The sequence below is a fragment of the Halichoeres trimaculatus genome, unplaced genomic scaffold (genome assembly GCF_033239565.1).
Source record: "Halichoeres trimaculatus isolate MK-OKI-2021-1 unplaced genomic scaffold, fHalTri1.1 fHalTri1_scaffold_17, whole genome shotgun sequence".
Classification (NCBI taxonomy): domain Eukaryota; kingdom Metazoa; phylum Chordata; class Actinopteri; order Labriformes; family Labridae; genus Halichoeres; species Halichoeres trimaculatus.
Genome location: NW_027437195.1, coordinates 10,546,667 through 10,562,711, shown reverse-complemented (window position 1 = coordinate 10,562,711; position 16,045 = coordinate 10,546,667). Strand labels below are relative to the sequence as shown.

At 42.5% G+C, this 16,045-nt stretch overlaps 1 protein-coding gene across 2 annotated transcripts in view; it reads right to left on the bottom strand.

The window, feature by feature from the left end:
• Positions 1–16,045, bottom strand: part of pacrg (PARK2 co-regulated) — a 170,799-nt gene that overhangs the window by 139,873 nt on the left and 14,881 nt on the right. The window contains exon 2 of one of the 2 annotated variants that reach the window (XM_074692111.1): positions 6,310–6,444. The exons of the other annotated variant lie outside the window; for it this stretch is intronic. Coding sequence (XP_074548212.1) covers positions 6,310–6,444 — 135 coding nt within the window. The remainder of the gene's footprint in view (positions 1–6,309; positions 6,445–16,045) is intronic. 2 annotated transcript variants of the gene reach the window in all.

Below are 16,045 nucleotides of genomic sequence, written 5' to 3'. Positions count from 1 at the left end.
CACATAAAAATGTAAATGCTTCAGATGGAGGAGGCAGAGAAATAAGGCTCCTCTCCTTTGCTGTTTCTGCAATGACCTCATCTCTCTCTCACCACTCTTTCGCTCATGCTTTATTTCATTCTGTGTCTCCCTATCTTTCATTCTCTCGTATCAAGCGCACACTCCCACTGCGTTCCTCAAGCACATGCTCCCTCATCCTCGGTCACCCTAACCACCTCATTTCTCCAGCCCTCCCTCCTCTCCAACTCTCACTCTGTGCGTAATTCAATCATCCCAAGGAGATGGATATCCGTCCCCTAGGAGCGCTTACGCTCTCCATTTCCTAAAGCGCTTGATCAGATTAATTGATTGCCCCCCCCTCCCCATCTCTGCGCCCCCCCTCCGCCGACCGCGGCTGATGTGGTGGCAGAGGGTGTACAGAAATCAAGTTTGCATTGATATTTTTATAAAATGCCTTTTGCTTCTGCCCCCCAGACAGACCCTGTAAGAGGACATAAGGGAATACATAAAGTACATGAGCCAAGAGGGGTAGGGGTGGGGGTGGAGGTGGGGGGTAACATGGATGGTTGGCAGCCTGCAGAAACAGTCAGGATGTGTAAAGAGGACAGAACAACAACCTGGAGCATGAAGGAGACACAGGGCTGAACAGGAGATCAAGGGACAAGATAAAGCTGATAGACGATCAATAAAATGAAATAAACAAGGATGTTTAGGAGGTGAATAGTACATGTGGTGTGTGTGTGTGTGTGTGTGTGTGTGTGTGTGTGTGTGTGTGTGTGTGTGTGTGTGTGTGTGTGTGTGTTTATGTGTGTGTATGCATGCATCTGTGTACCATGACGTCTGGCAGCAAGCCTGCGGAGCACAGCAGAGGGTAGAGATGGGAGAGTCAAACCAAGCCCCACAGGGATCGCAGGAAGACCTCAGCTCATCCATTATAAGTGAGAGCCAAGCGGCTGCCATGTCTCCTGATTGCTGAGTCCCCGTGGAGCTGTCTCCATCCCTCTCTCTCCATCTCTCTCACATACTTCCTCTGTCTCTCTCTTCCCATCTCCCTTTTTTGGCACTGGGGATCGTAGTAGATTATGGTGCTGTTCCAGGCCTTTGGCTTCCATATTATAGCATGGGCCAAATACATGCACTAACATACACACACTCATGCACACTTACCACACAACACTTACACACAGGGGCACAAACACACACAGAAGGGAATAGGAACTTGCTCGTCTCTCTCTTATCTATCTGCCGCACATGTTCCCCATACGTGTAAAGCTTTTACCTGAGCGCGCCATTACAGCTGAGGCTTTTACCTCTGGAGAGCCAAATTACCTTTCAGATACAACCTTCCCTTTTCAACTTGCCCTTGACATTTAGTTCACTTGCATTTCTCTTGTACATATAGACTCAAACCACACACGCACAGGTACGCACACACATACAAAGTCATAAGGATCTAAGGCTTATACTCCTACAACATCTAGACCTTTAAATTGTTCAACAAAATCTTCTTCCTCATCAACTTAAACATGTTACCTTAAAGGGATAGTTCAGTTTTTTTGAAGTGCGGTTGTATGAGCTCCATATGACCACTAAGGACATTAGATACAGTAGAAAGGTGTCTCCTCTGCCTCAGTAAGACACAGACTGTAATCGCTGGTGATAGACGCTAACAGGGAGAGACCGTACCAAATTCAAAGGCTATTTTCTCTGCCTACAAGAACTAAAATTAAAAAGTAATACCACAGTTTAAGAGTACGCTACATAAAATATTTTTTAAGTGCATTAAGTCTTCGGAAATATAAACATTTATCCGGACCTAACTAACTGGTCATGTGTCTTTCCGCGCAGTGCTAGTGCGCTCCGTCCCCCCTCCTCCTTTCAGCTGTAGGGAATGTAAACAAGCTATGCTTCAGGCGCCGGTTGTAGCCTCGAGTAAGTTTGTTTCCTCTGTATTCCTTTCAGTCTCCATCTGTAGCAGCTCCTCTTCTGTGTGCTCCGGTTCATACAGATATCCTTTTGGTTCCAAAGTGAATGGAACTTCATCGTCGCTGTCGTAGTCACTCATTTTGAATTTCCTACGCTGCCTCACAATCCTTAGAGTACAAACAAAAGAATTACGATACTTGATCAAACTTACACGAGGCTACAACGGGCGCCCGAAGCATAGCTTGTTTACATTCCCTACAGCTGAAAGGAGGAGGGGGGACGGAGCGCACTTGCGCTGCGCAGAAGGATACATGACCAGTTAGTTAGGTCAAAAGTTAAGGTTGCAAATCCAAAAACAAGAAGTTCAAACTGGGAAATACGGTTAGAGCTGCACATAAGTGAAGACAGGATTTCTGTTCCCTCCATTCATCATCAAGTTTGTTAAAACTCCCATTATGCTACATTTATAGCTTCAACATTACTTTCAAGCACTACCTGCTCTAAGAAACGCTTGGCATCTGCAGGTCCCTCTGAGAGTCAACACCAAAGTCTGCAATTATATGTACGTTTTAGGCAAGGCTGCCCGCACATGCCATGCCTACCCAGCGTGAAATGCTGGGGAGCCTTATTATTGAGTAGCTCTTAGAATGCATTTAGAAGGCCAAAGGGACTAAGCAATATATTTCAGTGGTTTGTGGTCTCAGCTAAAAGTCAAGCACTGAATGTCAGCACCATATTTCACAGGGAAAGGGATTACAGGGATTCTAGAGTTTCAGACCCATTATAATTTGTTTTATTCTTTGTCTGCACATTAAAGGGTGCTGTACTAAGGTTTTTGCCAAGGAGGTTTTACAAGTATTTAATAAGTACTACTATAGCATTTCCAAGCTTGTTACTCCTATTTTTTTAAGTCATCCAAACATCATCAATCAACCCTACAGCCGGTGGTTTGTGTGTAGTAACTAGGGTTGCAAAGAGGTGGGAAATTTTAATAAATTTTAGGAAAGTTTCCTGAAATGTTCTGTAGGAATTTTAGCTCCAAAATATTGGAATTTTTTAAGAGTTTTGTTGCCATCAACTTAAATGAATTTTTCTTACAATTCCTGGGGAAAGTTTGCCTGGGGATTCTAGTATTTTTTTGTTGTTGTGAACTTAAATGAAGTTTTAAAAGATGGTCTTGGTTAAAGCAACATGATTGAATGCAAATTCAACTGTGTACCATGAAACACAGGTGCAAAAGATTCAAAGTTCTGTATTGAACCAAATATATGACAAGTTTTTTTCGTTGAAAATAATGTGAAAGGGGGGGTCATTTTATATCAGAGTTGAACCATTTACACATGTTGATAGCTGTCTAGGGTCCCCATATGATGGCAACAGCAGAGAACAACAGCTTTTTGTAAAGCCAGTGGTCCTACGGTGGCTGCAGTGGTCTGACGCAGTGACAGGAGATGAGACATAGAGAGGTGCACTGATTGTCCAGAGCAAAGTGGACCAAAAGTTGGGCAAGTTGACAGACAACTGTGGCAGAGTTGTGATGTTTTAAGATAATGATAGTCAATAGAGCAGAGATGTTAAACAAATGTCAGGCAGCCAAAAAAGATGTAGTTGCAGAGTGTAATGTCTGAGGATCACATGTCCATAAAGATTTTCTGAAAAACGCAAGCTGTGAAAGATAAGCTTATCGCAGTCCTCAAAGTGGCTGTTTCCAAGAGACTGACACGAAGATGTGCGAGTTTATTGAGAAACGTGATGAAGGCATGCCCATTACAGAGCTGTCATTAGAATTACGTTTGGTACACAGACCTTGGTGTTCATATTTATAGCTAAAAATGAAAGCAGTCAATTATTTCGATGATTGTCTCAGAATTTCAATAAAAAAAATAGTTACAAGTTAAATTTTGGTTATCAGTCTTTTTCTGAAGATTAGTCTTGAAAAGAGGGGGTCGTCTTATAATCAGGTCAATACGATACATCTGATCATCATCAATCACTGCTTCACTTTCCTACAGTATTTTCACTGAGACCACATTTCTGGATTTGAGGTCTAGAAGTCCTGTCAGAGTATGTTTCGATGATGGTACCAAGATTAATATATCTGATGGTGAATACATTTAAGTTAAACTAACAAATGCTCATCAAAATGTGTAGAACTGTTCGAGGCTGGTTGTGACAAATATTGATCCTTTTATTCACAACAGTAAGACTCATCTTGGAAAAATTCCCCCAAATTCTCTGAAAATTGATTATTTATAATGTCATTTTTTAGAAATGCATGCATCACTACTTTTTGTGTATTTTGTAACCCTGGTAGTAAGGATTTAACAAAGCATTTTGTGGTCAGCTGTGGTTGCAGGGGCCTGTCACATTGGTTCCTGGTGGAGGTTGGTGTAGGCTACATCTCTCCTGAGGGCCCTGTGTCGGTGTCCTGTGGTCCAGTATCTACTCCTGTTGCAGACGGCTCCTCTGATGATGCTTTCTCAACTGGTTCATCCGTCTTCAAACTCATGTACCTCAGTGTGTGTGTATGTGTGTGGCTTTGGGTTTAGCTGTGTGTGTGACACATGACTGATGGTTGTAAGGTTGTAAGGATGTGCAGGCAAAGGGTTGTTGGGTTGAGGGGCATGTGGGACTATTTTTAATTGACTGTAAAGCACTTTGTGTTCAGCTTACTGTAGGAGAAGTGCCTTATAAATAAAGTTTGACTGTTAGACCTGTGAGTCTATTCCATGCTCTCACTCGCTGTTTGCAAACATGTGCAGACTGCATCTTGGCAGTAGAAAAGCTGAACTCCTGACCTGAATTCACATATTCATCAATGTGGACAGTCCAACTGAACACAAATAGATTGAACACACATATACACTCAAACACACAACCTCGGTATGCTTGAGTACTCAGTCCACAAACTAAATCAACACACCATTTATTTTTCCTTTCCGAAAGACTCTCTCTTCCCTACTTGCTTCAGACTTTTTATTTGCTAGGGGGCTGAGCTCTCAGACTGGGATTGATCCTGAGCTGCCGTCTTGAACCTGCGCCCTGAGGGCAGCTCTGTGCAAACACGCAGCAGCCCCTCTCCACTTATTCCGATCATGGTTACACTCTCTGTTGCACTGCTCACTCCTGCTGTATAAACCCAAAATACAGACGGGGAACAATTTCACCACCTGGCCTGTTTTAACTACGACAGCATTGATTAAGACATGCTTTACAGCCAACTTATCAGGTTGAAGAAATATACCCCCTCTGATAAGACTGCTTCCAATAAGACTACAATAACTCACCCAGTCTGGGCTACTGTATAGGCTTGCATTATTATTTATTTATTTTTAATTTTATTTTTTTTCTTTAAGGATGGCATGTAAGTATTGAGCAGAGAGGATCAATAAGCATAACAGCTGCATTAGATATGACAGCAACAATTTCATACACCACATCCCCTTTCCTCTGTGCTGTTTCAGAGGCAGAGCACAAAAGAAATCCATTATTTTTTGAAAACGAAAAGATTCATTTGAACATTTTACATAAATAATTCATACGCAGAGCGCTCTTAAAGTGTTTTTACCTGAAGACAGACAGCTAACTAGTGCGAAAGCTCACTCACCGACCAATCCTTCCTTACTTCCTCCCCTCTTTGAAGTAGGAAAGCGGGGAGGGAAAGGCTATAATTAGTTTGATTCATTTATCGTTGCTTACTATGAATAAATGTCATTAAGAGTGCTCGCTACTCTGTGGTTGTAAAGTTAGGGAATCGCTGGCAGCATTGTGGGAGCTGAAATAAAGCAACGTGGTGATTAGAAGAAATCATACATCCCACACACACACACACACTGTGCCAGTCAGGAGCCTAATGGCTCTGCAGAGACTTGCGTGTGGGAGCGCACACACATATAGTGCAAACACAAAACATATACAATTACTCCCTGTGTGTTGCTGCCACTGGCCTGAGTGCTACAGAGTTTCTGATTGATGGATTGTGTGATTGGGGTTGTGAGACAGGTGGAGCTCTCAAGTGAGCTGATCTACACTGCCTCCTACAGGTCGACAGCCTACATAGGACCTTTGAATAGGTAAGAAGCTGTCATCACCTTCAGGTTTGTTGATAATGATGATGATAAACAGTGTTTGTATTGCACCTACCGAGGCTTCGAATCCAAGTGCAACAGTTTGACGGCAAAGGAAGAAAATATGTTGTTTACAGGGCTCACTGTATTAAGTTGGGTATTTGTACATTTTTAAGTGTTCAAAGAATTTTTTGATCATGCTCTGATTTATTTTTTTAATATCCCCATCTTCAGGTCCAACATTCTCTTGATTCTCCCTTTCCGATTAAAGGCTGAAAAAGGTGTCATTTAAGAGCATTTTTAGAATTGTCCCTACCTTCCATGCAATTTTTTGTCCCACACGGCCGTGATTCAGTGCAATGGGTAAGCTTCCAGACTCGTAGGCTTTGCGGAAGTTAGTCGGTTCGATAGGGCGCTCCCGAAAAGCCCCAGCAGACCGCGGCCCGGCCACCTGATCAGACACACATGAAGGGGAAAAGAGAATGAAGAGAAAGCAGCAAAACAGAGGAATAGAGCGAATGAGACATACACGGTGAGTAAGAGTGTTGTTTTATGAAATCAGAATTGACTGTGTTTTCTCCTACAAGAATAGAATCACTCCCACAGCCTATCTTAAGTAATTCAGGGAGACACATGTGCCTGCTCCTCTGCTTCTCTCAGGAAGGCAAAACACAGATAGTGTGCACTGGTGTGTGTGTGTGTGTGTGTGTGTTGGCCCTGTAGCCAGAGGCACTGCTGGAGGCATTGTTAGGATCATCTTTTCTCTGCCTCCGTATTGGATATGTGCTATTACTGTGCCACTGAAAGTCAACGGGACTCCTATCACATCAGCCACAGTGTCTGCTGCTTCTGTAATGTTGGCCATCGGTTGTGGTGGCAACACAAAAGTTGTAAGTAAATGCAGCACATTTTAGTGGAAAAAAAAGAAAGGGAGGATTTTAAAAGCAATTTGTTCTTCTTTTACTAAAATGTTCAATGTGAAAAGTTATGGTTTATTAAAATGTGTCTCATTCTTTGGGAAAACAATTATCTACAAATACCCAGAAAGAAGCGGCTAATGTACTTTAGGAATTTGGATTTATTTGATTGAAGACATTACAGCTTTGCAACAGCATGATGCAGAGGACAAATGACAGAATGTTGTAGCCAGTCTTTTCCCTGTCTGTGTCCCTCGTGTGCATCCCCTGCCATCTGTGTCGCGCTCGCACATGACTGGCAGATGTGTTGCTGTCATTAATCCTCAGATTACCACCCATTGAGAAACAGAATTTTCCTAAAGCATCCCACAGGCAGAGTTGAGTGGGACTGGGATGTGTTATCTTTGGCAGGACGGCCTTTAAGATTGGTGAGACTGTAGAATGCTTTAGCCCATTACTGTGATGCTGCTTAGCGGTAGTGTTTGAACTCGAATCAAAACAGGAGCACAGATGTAGCTCTACGAAACACCCACAAAGGAAAGACGTAACATGAATCAGAGTTCGTGTTACTCGTGTGACATGGTGTAGCTAGTGCCAGCAGAGCCTGGCTCAAGAGAAACTATAGCTACGTTTACATGAGGAGTTTTTCGTCTTTCCGAATGGAATCTTTCTGAATGACTTTTCCGAAAACAACAGTATACATGGAAAGGAATATTCCAATCTCTGGTCTACATGTACCGCTATAACCAAACAGAATAGTCAATGGGGCATGCGCGGAAAAACGTAAACATCACGTGATTCATCAAAGACGGAGGACAACATTTTTATCACGGTGTTGCAATACTCCGTATTGCAAGTGTCCGTCCAGTCTTGAAATTATGTTCAGTTCTTCAAAGTTTGAATCAAAAGCAAACTTTCCTCCAGTGCTGCCGGCTCGCAGACATTTCTAAAATTGAGGAACGTCTCTAGTTGCGTCTTACGTCATATCTGAGCATGTGCTGAAAGAACGTACCCTGACAACTTTCCGTCTGGGTGAATACACAGGGTATATGCTGAAATCCTGAGGTTAAATTTCATACCTTTTTAAGACTTTTTAAAAAACCTTTCAAAAAGTCTTAAGACCTACCCACGACTTTAAGCTGCTGTTAGCAACCAATCTTTGATGATTGTAGTTTTCATTTTAACATAAATTAGATAAGCTGAGAAGGAATAAAGCTTGAAAGTATAAATTAAACTAAAGGCAGGTTAATTGAAATTCCCATTCCCACAACAAGTACCAGCAGTAATTTAAGGCCAACTTGCATAAAATACATACGGATGGCTACTAAACTACAGTACGAACTGAGTTTGTTGTCGCATTAGCCTACGGATATGTTGGGCTGCTAGCGATACATATAGCCCGCGCCTCACAAAATTACAACTTTGCTTGTTGTCACGTCTCAAACAACTGTGCTACGTAACTGTATTGATAAATACCCTATCTCATCACGTAGTATCCAGTAAAAAGGTGATTTTAACAAAAAAAAAGTTCCAAAACAACTGAGATCAGGGGAAGCTGGGGGATGCTTTCTCTAAATCGTAATAATCCAAAATCCCAGGTCATCAAAAGTCAGAGAAATTATCTCAGGAGAGTTGAGAAACTCTTATGATCTAGAGGGAAATATTTTGAGATGCTAAAGCTTTTTCTACACAGAAATGATTAGAATGATTGTCAAATCACCAGGTGTGGTTATTTTTGAAAGTTCAGACCCTGAAAAGATTTTCGAAACAGATGGACTATTTCCGTGGCGGATATATGGAATTGTCTGTCTGGCGTGTCTGGTTAGTTTGTAACTGTCGCCAGGAGGAAAATAAATATTCATGGATACTTTTGGAGTCAAAGCTTGAATACCAATAAAATTAAATATCTCTTAACATAAAGATTAAGACTTTTTAATACTTTTTAAGGGCCTTCATTTTCCCACAATTGATTTATCAACTTTTAATACTTTTTAAGACCCGGTGGACACCCTGATACATGATACCTCAATCAGTTTGGGGAAAGGAATATTCCACCCCTATGAAACGGATTAAATGTCCATTCGGATTGGCACTTTTCTTTCAGAATGAGGTGTATACAAAAGTTAAATTCTTTCCGTTTGAGCAAATAAACCTAATGCAAGCGGAATATTTGGGTCCATGTATATGTGGCTTATGATAGTAGGGATATTAGAGGGGACTGTGAGCAACGGCTGCTTTCAAATAGCTCTAATGCACCGTGGGATTGCAGGGGCAGTCATTTCAAATAAATCCGTTTGGAGCGCTTGTTTACAATGCAAGGGGATACTGAATAACATTACGCTGAATTAATAGGCAGAAGTTTGTACACCTGCAGGAGAACTACCTCAATAAAATGTCTGTGACTAAAAATGCATGCAAATCATCCCAGAAAGCTGCTTTCAATATCCCCTCTTCTGGTAGCCTTAAAGAAACCGATTATAAAATATTCTACATGTATTACTGCTGTTGGCTTTTCTTTCCTTTATTTGCTTGGGTGTCATCTTCCTGGCTAATCATGTGCAGAAACACAAAACATGTTAATTTACACATCAGTAAAAGCCAGCACAAAGACATATTGCTCCTAGTTTTCCCTGAATTATATTTCAATCAGTAAGTCAATAATTGTTTAAATTGGTTTTACTCAGCATTGCCATGAATAGATCAGTGTCAGCTTGCCTCATTAGATTACTGTTTCTTGCCACATCAGACCCAGAATGTTAGTAAACATGAAAAAGCGATGCTGTTTTGCTGTGAGGTAATATGTCTCAGTATTCCTCTTCCGTCTTCTCTGTCCGTCTCCGTTCATTTCTTGCTCTGCAGGAGTCGATCTGCAGCCCAGGCAGTGGAAATAGGAAGCTGCAGATTTTGCAGAGATCAGTGCCGCTCCAGCCCGCAGGAGTGACAAAGCCCTCATATTCAGGTACAGCTAGGACGGCGGACGGACGGCGGTTGAGCTTTGCTGCAACAGGGGAGGCTAAAAATAGCTCAGACTGGGCAGCGAGGAGAGAATGAGCCCAGACTGCATTGACTGGCTGAGCAGCTTTTACGAGCAGGAATGATGACGCTGCAGTCACTTCCATCGCCTGTGTTCATGGCTGAGGTGTTCCAGCTTCCCTGTGTTTTTTTTTTTTTTTTCTTGTTTTCACTTCTGTTATCATCATAGGCAGGCATCACACATCCACAGCCAGAAGGGCACACACACCTTGTGTATCTGTCCACACAACACCACAGAAGCTCTTTGCTCTGTAGGCTGCCGTTTCCTAGCAGCTTAGAGGTTCTGTATGGGAACAGCATTATGGGAAGATTATCACTCCCCAGCTTCCTGATGCCATACCAATGATCTGCCTGCTCCTGTTCTGTGCTACTCATGACATCTGGGTCTAAAGCTTCTTGTGCAGAAAAAAAGCCAAATACATCTGGAGGTATATGATGCAGCATACATTCGTTTACCGACAGTTTGTTCTTTTATTTCTCTGCAAGAAGCAACACTGAGCTACGGGCATTGCGTAGCAAACGTTTCAGACAAGAAGTGCACAGCATTCATGTTGGGATCAATAATGTTCCCAAGTTCTAACTTGTATGGATGAGCACATCCAATTTGGGCGACTGCTGGGTCTGTTACTATCAGCTAGATTCACATTATTTTAGCACTCCACGTCTCCTGAACCCATTTGGAATCAATCATCTTGTAGTTTTTTCAGCTTCCTCCATATTGCATCTATTTGTTGGCCCAAGTATCCAGAATGCCAAGCAAAGATGTGGTGGACCACAGCTGTGTAATTCCTTTTCTTAAACATGAATACAAACACAGATATTGAGAGAAAGGGCCTATAACATAGAGCTATACAAGCAGATAACATCCCAGCCCTCAGTGGAGGCCATAAAGCCAGCCTGTGAGGCGACAGACTACAGAACAGAGATAGAGGTGGTCCAAGGCAATAAAGGGAGGAAGTGTCTGTTTTGTGTGCCCCTGGTGCACACATCAGGGAGTCATAACAAGGCAGTACTGGTCAGATGAGCTCCAGGCTGTCATTTCTCTCCTTCGCCTTCACTCTGCCTCCAGATCTGTTTCCTCCCTAATGCTGTTGTCCACTCCAACTAGCTCCACCGTAAACCTGCACACTGCAGGACCCACAGAGGCAATAACACACCCAAACATGCACTCGTGCACATGCACACACACTTACTCACTCACGCTCCACATGCTGAGCTCCCCACGGGCAGACCCCTGCAGAGGTGATTGAGCACCTGCAGGGCCTCATGCTCCTGTCATTTATAAAGGTGTCACCCCGTGAAACAGAGATGCTCCCTCTAACCTTATTAGTATGGCACTTCCATGGCTCTCATGCCTGATATTGACACACAGAGTCAGTGGGGTAGTCGCAGGACTTTAAAAAAAAAAAGGAAATAATCCGGAGACTGAGGTGGGATGACGGTGGGGGCTGAGATGGGCCAGATAGAAGGAGATATGAAGACCCTGGGAAAAAAAATAATAAATCCACAAAAACGGAGAAAGAGTGAGTGAATCATGAGATGGAGAATGTTGGAGGGTTATGAAGGAATAATGGATCTGGCAGGAAGTAGAAGAAGGGGAGACAAGAGGTGTGGCTCATCAATCCACAGGGTGAGTGCAGTGTGGCAGGGCTGCTACTGGGTGTTTGTGATCCATCACTGCACCGAGGCCTCCAGCTCCAGAACCCTCTCTCTCATTTCTCTGCCTACACCAGCACCCCAAAATCCCTCTAAATATATGATACCCTTTTTTCCACAGAGCTGGTGTTAGTGCTAGGTCCAAGCTAGTGCCTGGGTTAGCACTGGTTCTTTGTGTTTCAGCCAACAAAACACCAGCTCCAGGTACTAAAAAATGGTTTTGGCAAGCTACAATTCTTTACTGGGCCAAAGCCATACACCAGCTATGTCAGGGAGAGAAACCGATTGGCGGTGGAAAACAGAAATTTTGAAAAAGAAATACTGTCAAGCGAGTTGTATGTTGTTTTGTTGGGGTCGCTCATTTAAAACCTCCAGGTTTGATGCTAATGGTTTATTGGAACACTGAACACCAGTTAATGCTGGCCATAACCAACATAACAACAACACTACTCTACTGTGTGTAAGGCTTGTACAGCGTAAACAAAGTCTTCATCAGTTCAGAGGTCATTACAGCCACACAGCGCTGTCTGGAGTGACACAGACTGCAGCAGAAGACTAACCCGGCGCAGACCATGATGGAATATTGGTGAAAAACATGAGTTTTTGGACGATTAATGCAGTTTTAGGAGCAGGGCTGTCTATGACCCGATGGATCCCATTATACGGACGTCCGCTGCACGATTTTGGATCTAAATATCTCCTGAAGCACTGCTTGGATCAGGAAAACCTTCTGGGTGAGTATTTTGTTCTACTTCATTCTATAAACAATGTAAAAGCTGTATAAACCGAACTTATCCTTTAGCTCTGCATTCCCTGTCACTGCTGCACTTTCTCCTATTGCGCACTTGTTGATCTCCATTTTCATTTAGCCCATCAACCTCCAGTCTCCTGCCTGTTGGAGGAAAAATGCATTTCGTAACGGTGTATTTCTAAGAGGCAACACCGGTGCCACCGAACAAAGGTGCATTGCATCAGCTGTTTACTGAGGCAGCAAAGGGGGGGGGCACCTGCTCCCTTGCTTGCTCTCTCACTATTTCTGCATTTCACTGTTGTTCTCGGTTGAGAGGTTATTGAAATCTAGCGCCGTACAGAAGGCCGCCGTTCCTGAGGGAGTGAGCGGGGTTGGTGAGTCACAGAGGATGGAATTGACGGGCCGAGGCCCTCCTGATAAGGTCAGTCTGCACATCGCTGCCACGGGCAACAAAATTAGCTCTCTGTATTTACAGGGCATTTTCAACCACGGCTCAGCTCAGCCTGCTGCCTGCTGCCTGCAAGCTGGCCACCAGGGAAGCACACAGAACAAGAGATGTATGCTTCTATTTCAAACTGCATTCAAATGAACAAGAAGCAGACAAAATAATGGGGTGTTTAAGCTGTGAGGAAATCTCTCCTTAATGGTCACACAATCCTTCCACAGGATATTTTTGCTAACTCATCCCCTCTGCAGGGCACAACACAGACTAGCAGGGGCCTGATTCCTTTTATTAATATATATCTGCAATATTTGCACGGCACCACATTAATTTCTCATGACCAAACTGCGAGAAGCGCAATCAGTCTGCGTGTGAGTTTCATTATCTGCAGAAATTAGCCCTGTTGTGAGAGACAAGGTCGGGTGAGAACAAATGAGTAAAAAGCTCTCACAGGACGTGAATAAAAGCACCGACTGATGAAAGGTTGCAGAGTCTTTTATTCAGAGCTCACAGGTCCACGGAGGTGTGCTTTACAATTGTCACTGCGTCTGAGGCTTTTGCATCAACCATACTGTGCATACCCGCACAAGGGCAGGGGTGTCTGTAATGAAAAATGATGACACCACGAGGCAAAGACAACACTACACAACCCATGTCACTACAAAGACACATGGATGAAACAGGTGACAGCCACCAACTATTGAACTGTGCACAAGAGGGATAAGTTTAAAGAGGAACTTCAAAAAGAGGCTTCAAGCACTGGAGAGCACCCGCTGTTTTCTGTCTCCTCTAGTTTAACCCTATCACTTAAAAGAACAGCACAGACTCCGAGAGATGTTAACAGGATGTGAGAGGAGGAGTTTGAGGTGGGAATGTAAGGGAGGAATGTGAGCTAGGCAGACAGAGAGGGAGTATTTCCATCTGCTCTGTGTGGCCCACTTATCAGCCAGGCAGCAGGGCAGCCTTGTGCCTACAGAGCCCTATTGGCTGATTCGTATCACCAAACCACAGTCGAGATGAAGGCTGTGAGTGAATCAACCTGTATGGCAAACTCAGAGTATTGCAGCCCTTAGTGCTTGTGAAGAGGATGGAAAAACCATATTCACTGAGCCCATGTTGCTTCACCTGAGAGAAACACGCACACTGCATTCTTTACCAGTCTGAAATAAAACCAAGATACACAGATACATCAGTGGGGCTTTGTAGTAGAGCTTATAATGTGGTGATACAATAAGTAACATGATACAAAGGTGACCATTCCAAATATTTTGATCTTCTGCTTCCAGTTGTTTTCTTTAATCCCTCCTGTCTTCACCCTCCTGTGCACTTTTCTGTATTTCTTACCAGAGTCAAACTGAAATCTAAACTACCCAACTTCTTCCTCCACTTTAATACTGTTACTCGTTGCTTAATTTCAATGTTGTCTAGTTTGTCGCTACAAACTCAGAACCAATTCCAATTGTCACTCTATCTCCTTTGTCTTCTAACTTCGTCTACCCCTCTCCTTGGCCCTCAAAACAGACGGTCAATGGGAGGAGATGAAAACACATCTCCCAGAAACAACGTTAACAAATTTTGCTAGACAATAATTTTCAAAAATATTATTGCCGATAAACGATATTCTTGTCAATATTATTTTGATTTTTTTTCAATTTTTTCATTGATGTAATTATGATAAATGTGATAATAATGTGAGTCCACCATATCAAAAGCAATAAACTTTAATTTCTTAAGATTATTTAACTGTAATTAAAAGGTCAGGATCTTTTAAATAAAATAAATTAAACAAAAAATATAATAAATTTAACAAAGAAGAAAGAGAAAAAAAATACAATGAAAATGAAATGGACTCTCTTTTAGAAAAAAAATACATGTCAATGAAAATAATTAATACTAATCAAAAACGATAAAACATAGACCCTGTCTCTAAAGAAAAAACAAAACTCCAAAAAAAAACAACAATAAAAACTACAGCCTAAATAAAAGTTCCTGAATTGTTTGTAACATGTCCTTTTTCCCAGTCAATCCGTGCTGTCTGTCAAACATTTTGAACATTTCTGGCTTTCAACCGTATTGAAGGGCTGCAAATCTTTGGCAATGTAGCTGTCTTTGAGCGCCCACCATTTGGCGCTTTTATTTTTAACTCTGTAGACCAAAGGCCTCAGTAAGAGCAGATTGTCAAAGAACAAGGCTCCGCTGCACCTCCCTCTTCTTCTTCGTCGCCACTATTTTCAAACAAATGCGACATATCAGCTCGTTGGTGTTCATGAGCTCACACTTTGTTCATTCTGATAAAAAACAAAATATTCCCACGCTGGGACTGAGGCAGGCGGCATAAGAACCGTATCTTTCGTGCCATCACTCATATTAGCGTGTGTTTCCTCCTTACCCCTCAGGACGCTCGCTTCAGCTCTCTCCTTGTGTACGCGCGAGCAGCTAGTCACAAAAGATGCCAAAGATCGAATTTTTGACGGATGCCCACGCCGCTATAAATCCGCTAAATCCGCTATAGAACCTATGCACCCCGATGTTAGGAAAGATAGACGTAGTGGGCCATCTTCTCATTCAGCCGCTTTGGTTGAAAGAGAAGAAAACAAACATACATGCACGTGTCAGTTTATCGAGGCTGGCAAACTTACCGAGGACGTTTTTATTAATCGTTCGGTAAATTGATTTATTGATTATCGTGACAGGTCTAATTATAAAAAGCATTGAACTTATTCTCAAGTCATATTTGGCTTTTCTTTTCAGTGCTTGCTGGGAGAGCTAAAAGAGTCCAATCCTTCAGTATGGCTTGAAGATGGGGATCACTAAATCTGGATCTATTTTCTGATTTGCCTCTTTTCTTGCTCTCTGACATAAATTCTGTTGCGTTGATAATTTTTAATTCAGCTGTACATCTTATTGTGTCCAGTACTTTGCATACTACTTCTATACTCCTGCTATGTTTGGTCGAGTAATGCTACATGAGGTTTTACTCCTTTAGACCGGCAACTTTTTCTATGTGTATGAGACGGGTGGCATTGCCAATAACTTGCCAAAGAAATAATCATTCTCGTGAAAACACTCTGCACTCAATACCAACCTTTCTTTAGGCATTTTAATAAAACATCTAAATATAACAATGGTTTAAGGATGTTGGCAGTGTACCAAATAGAGCCTGACCGATGTGTGATTTTTGGGGCCGACACCGATACCGATGCTGAGGGCGAAAAGAAGCCGATATATTGGCTGATATCCAATATATTGGATG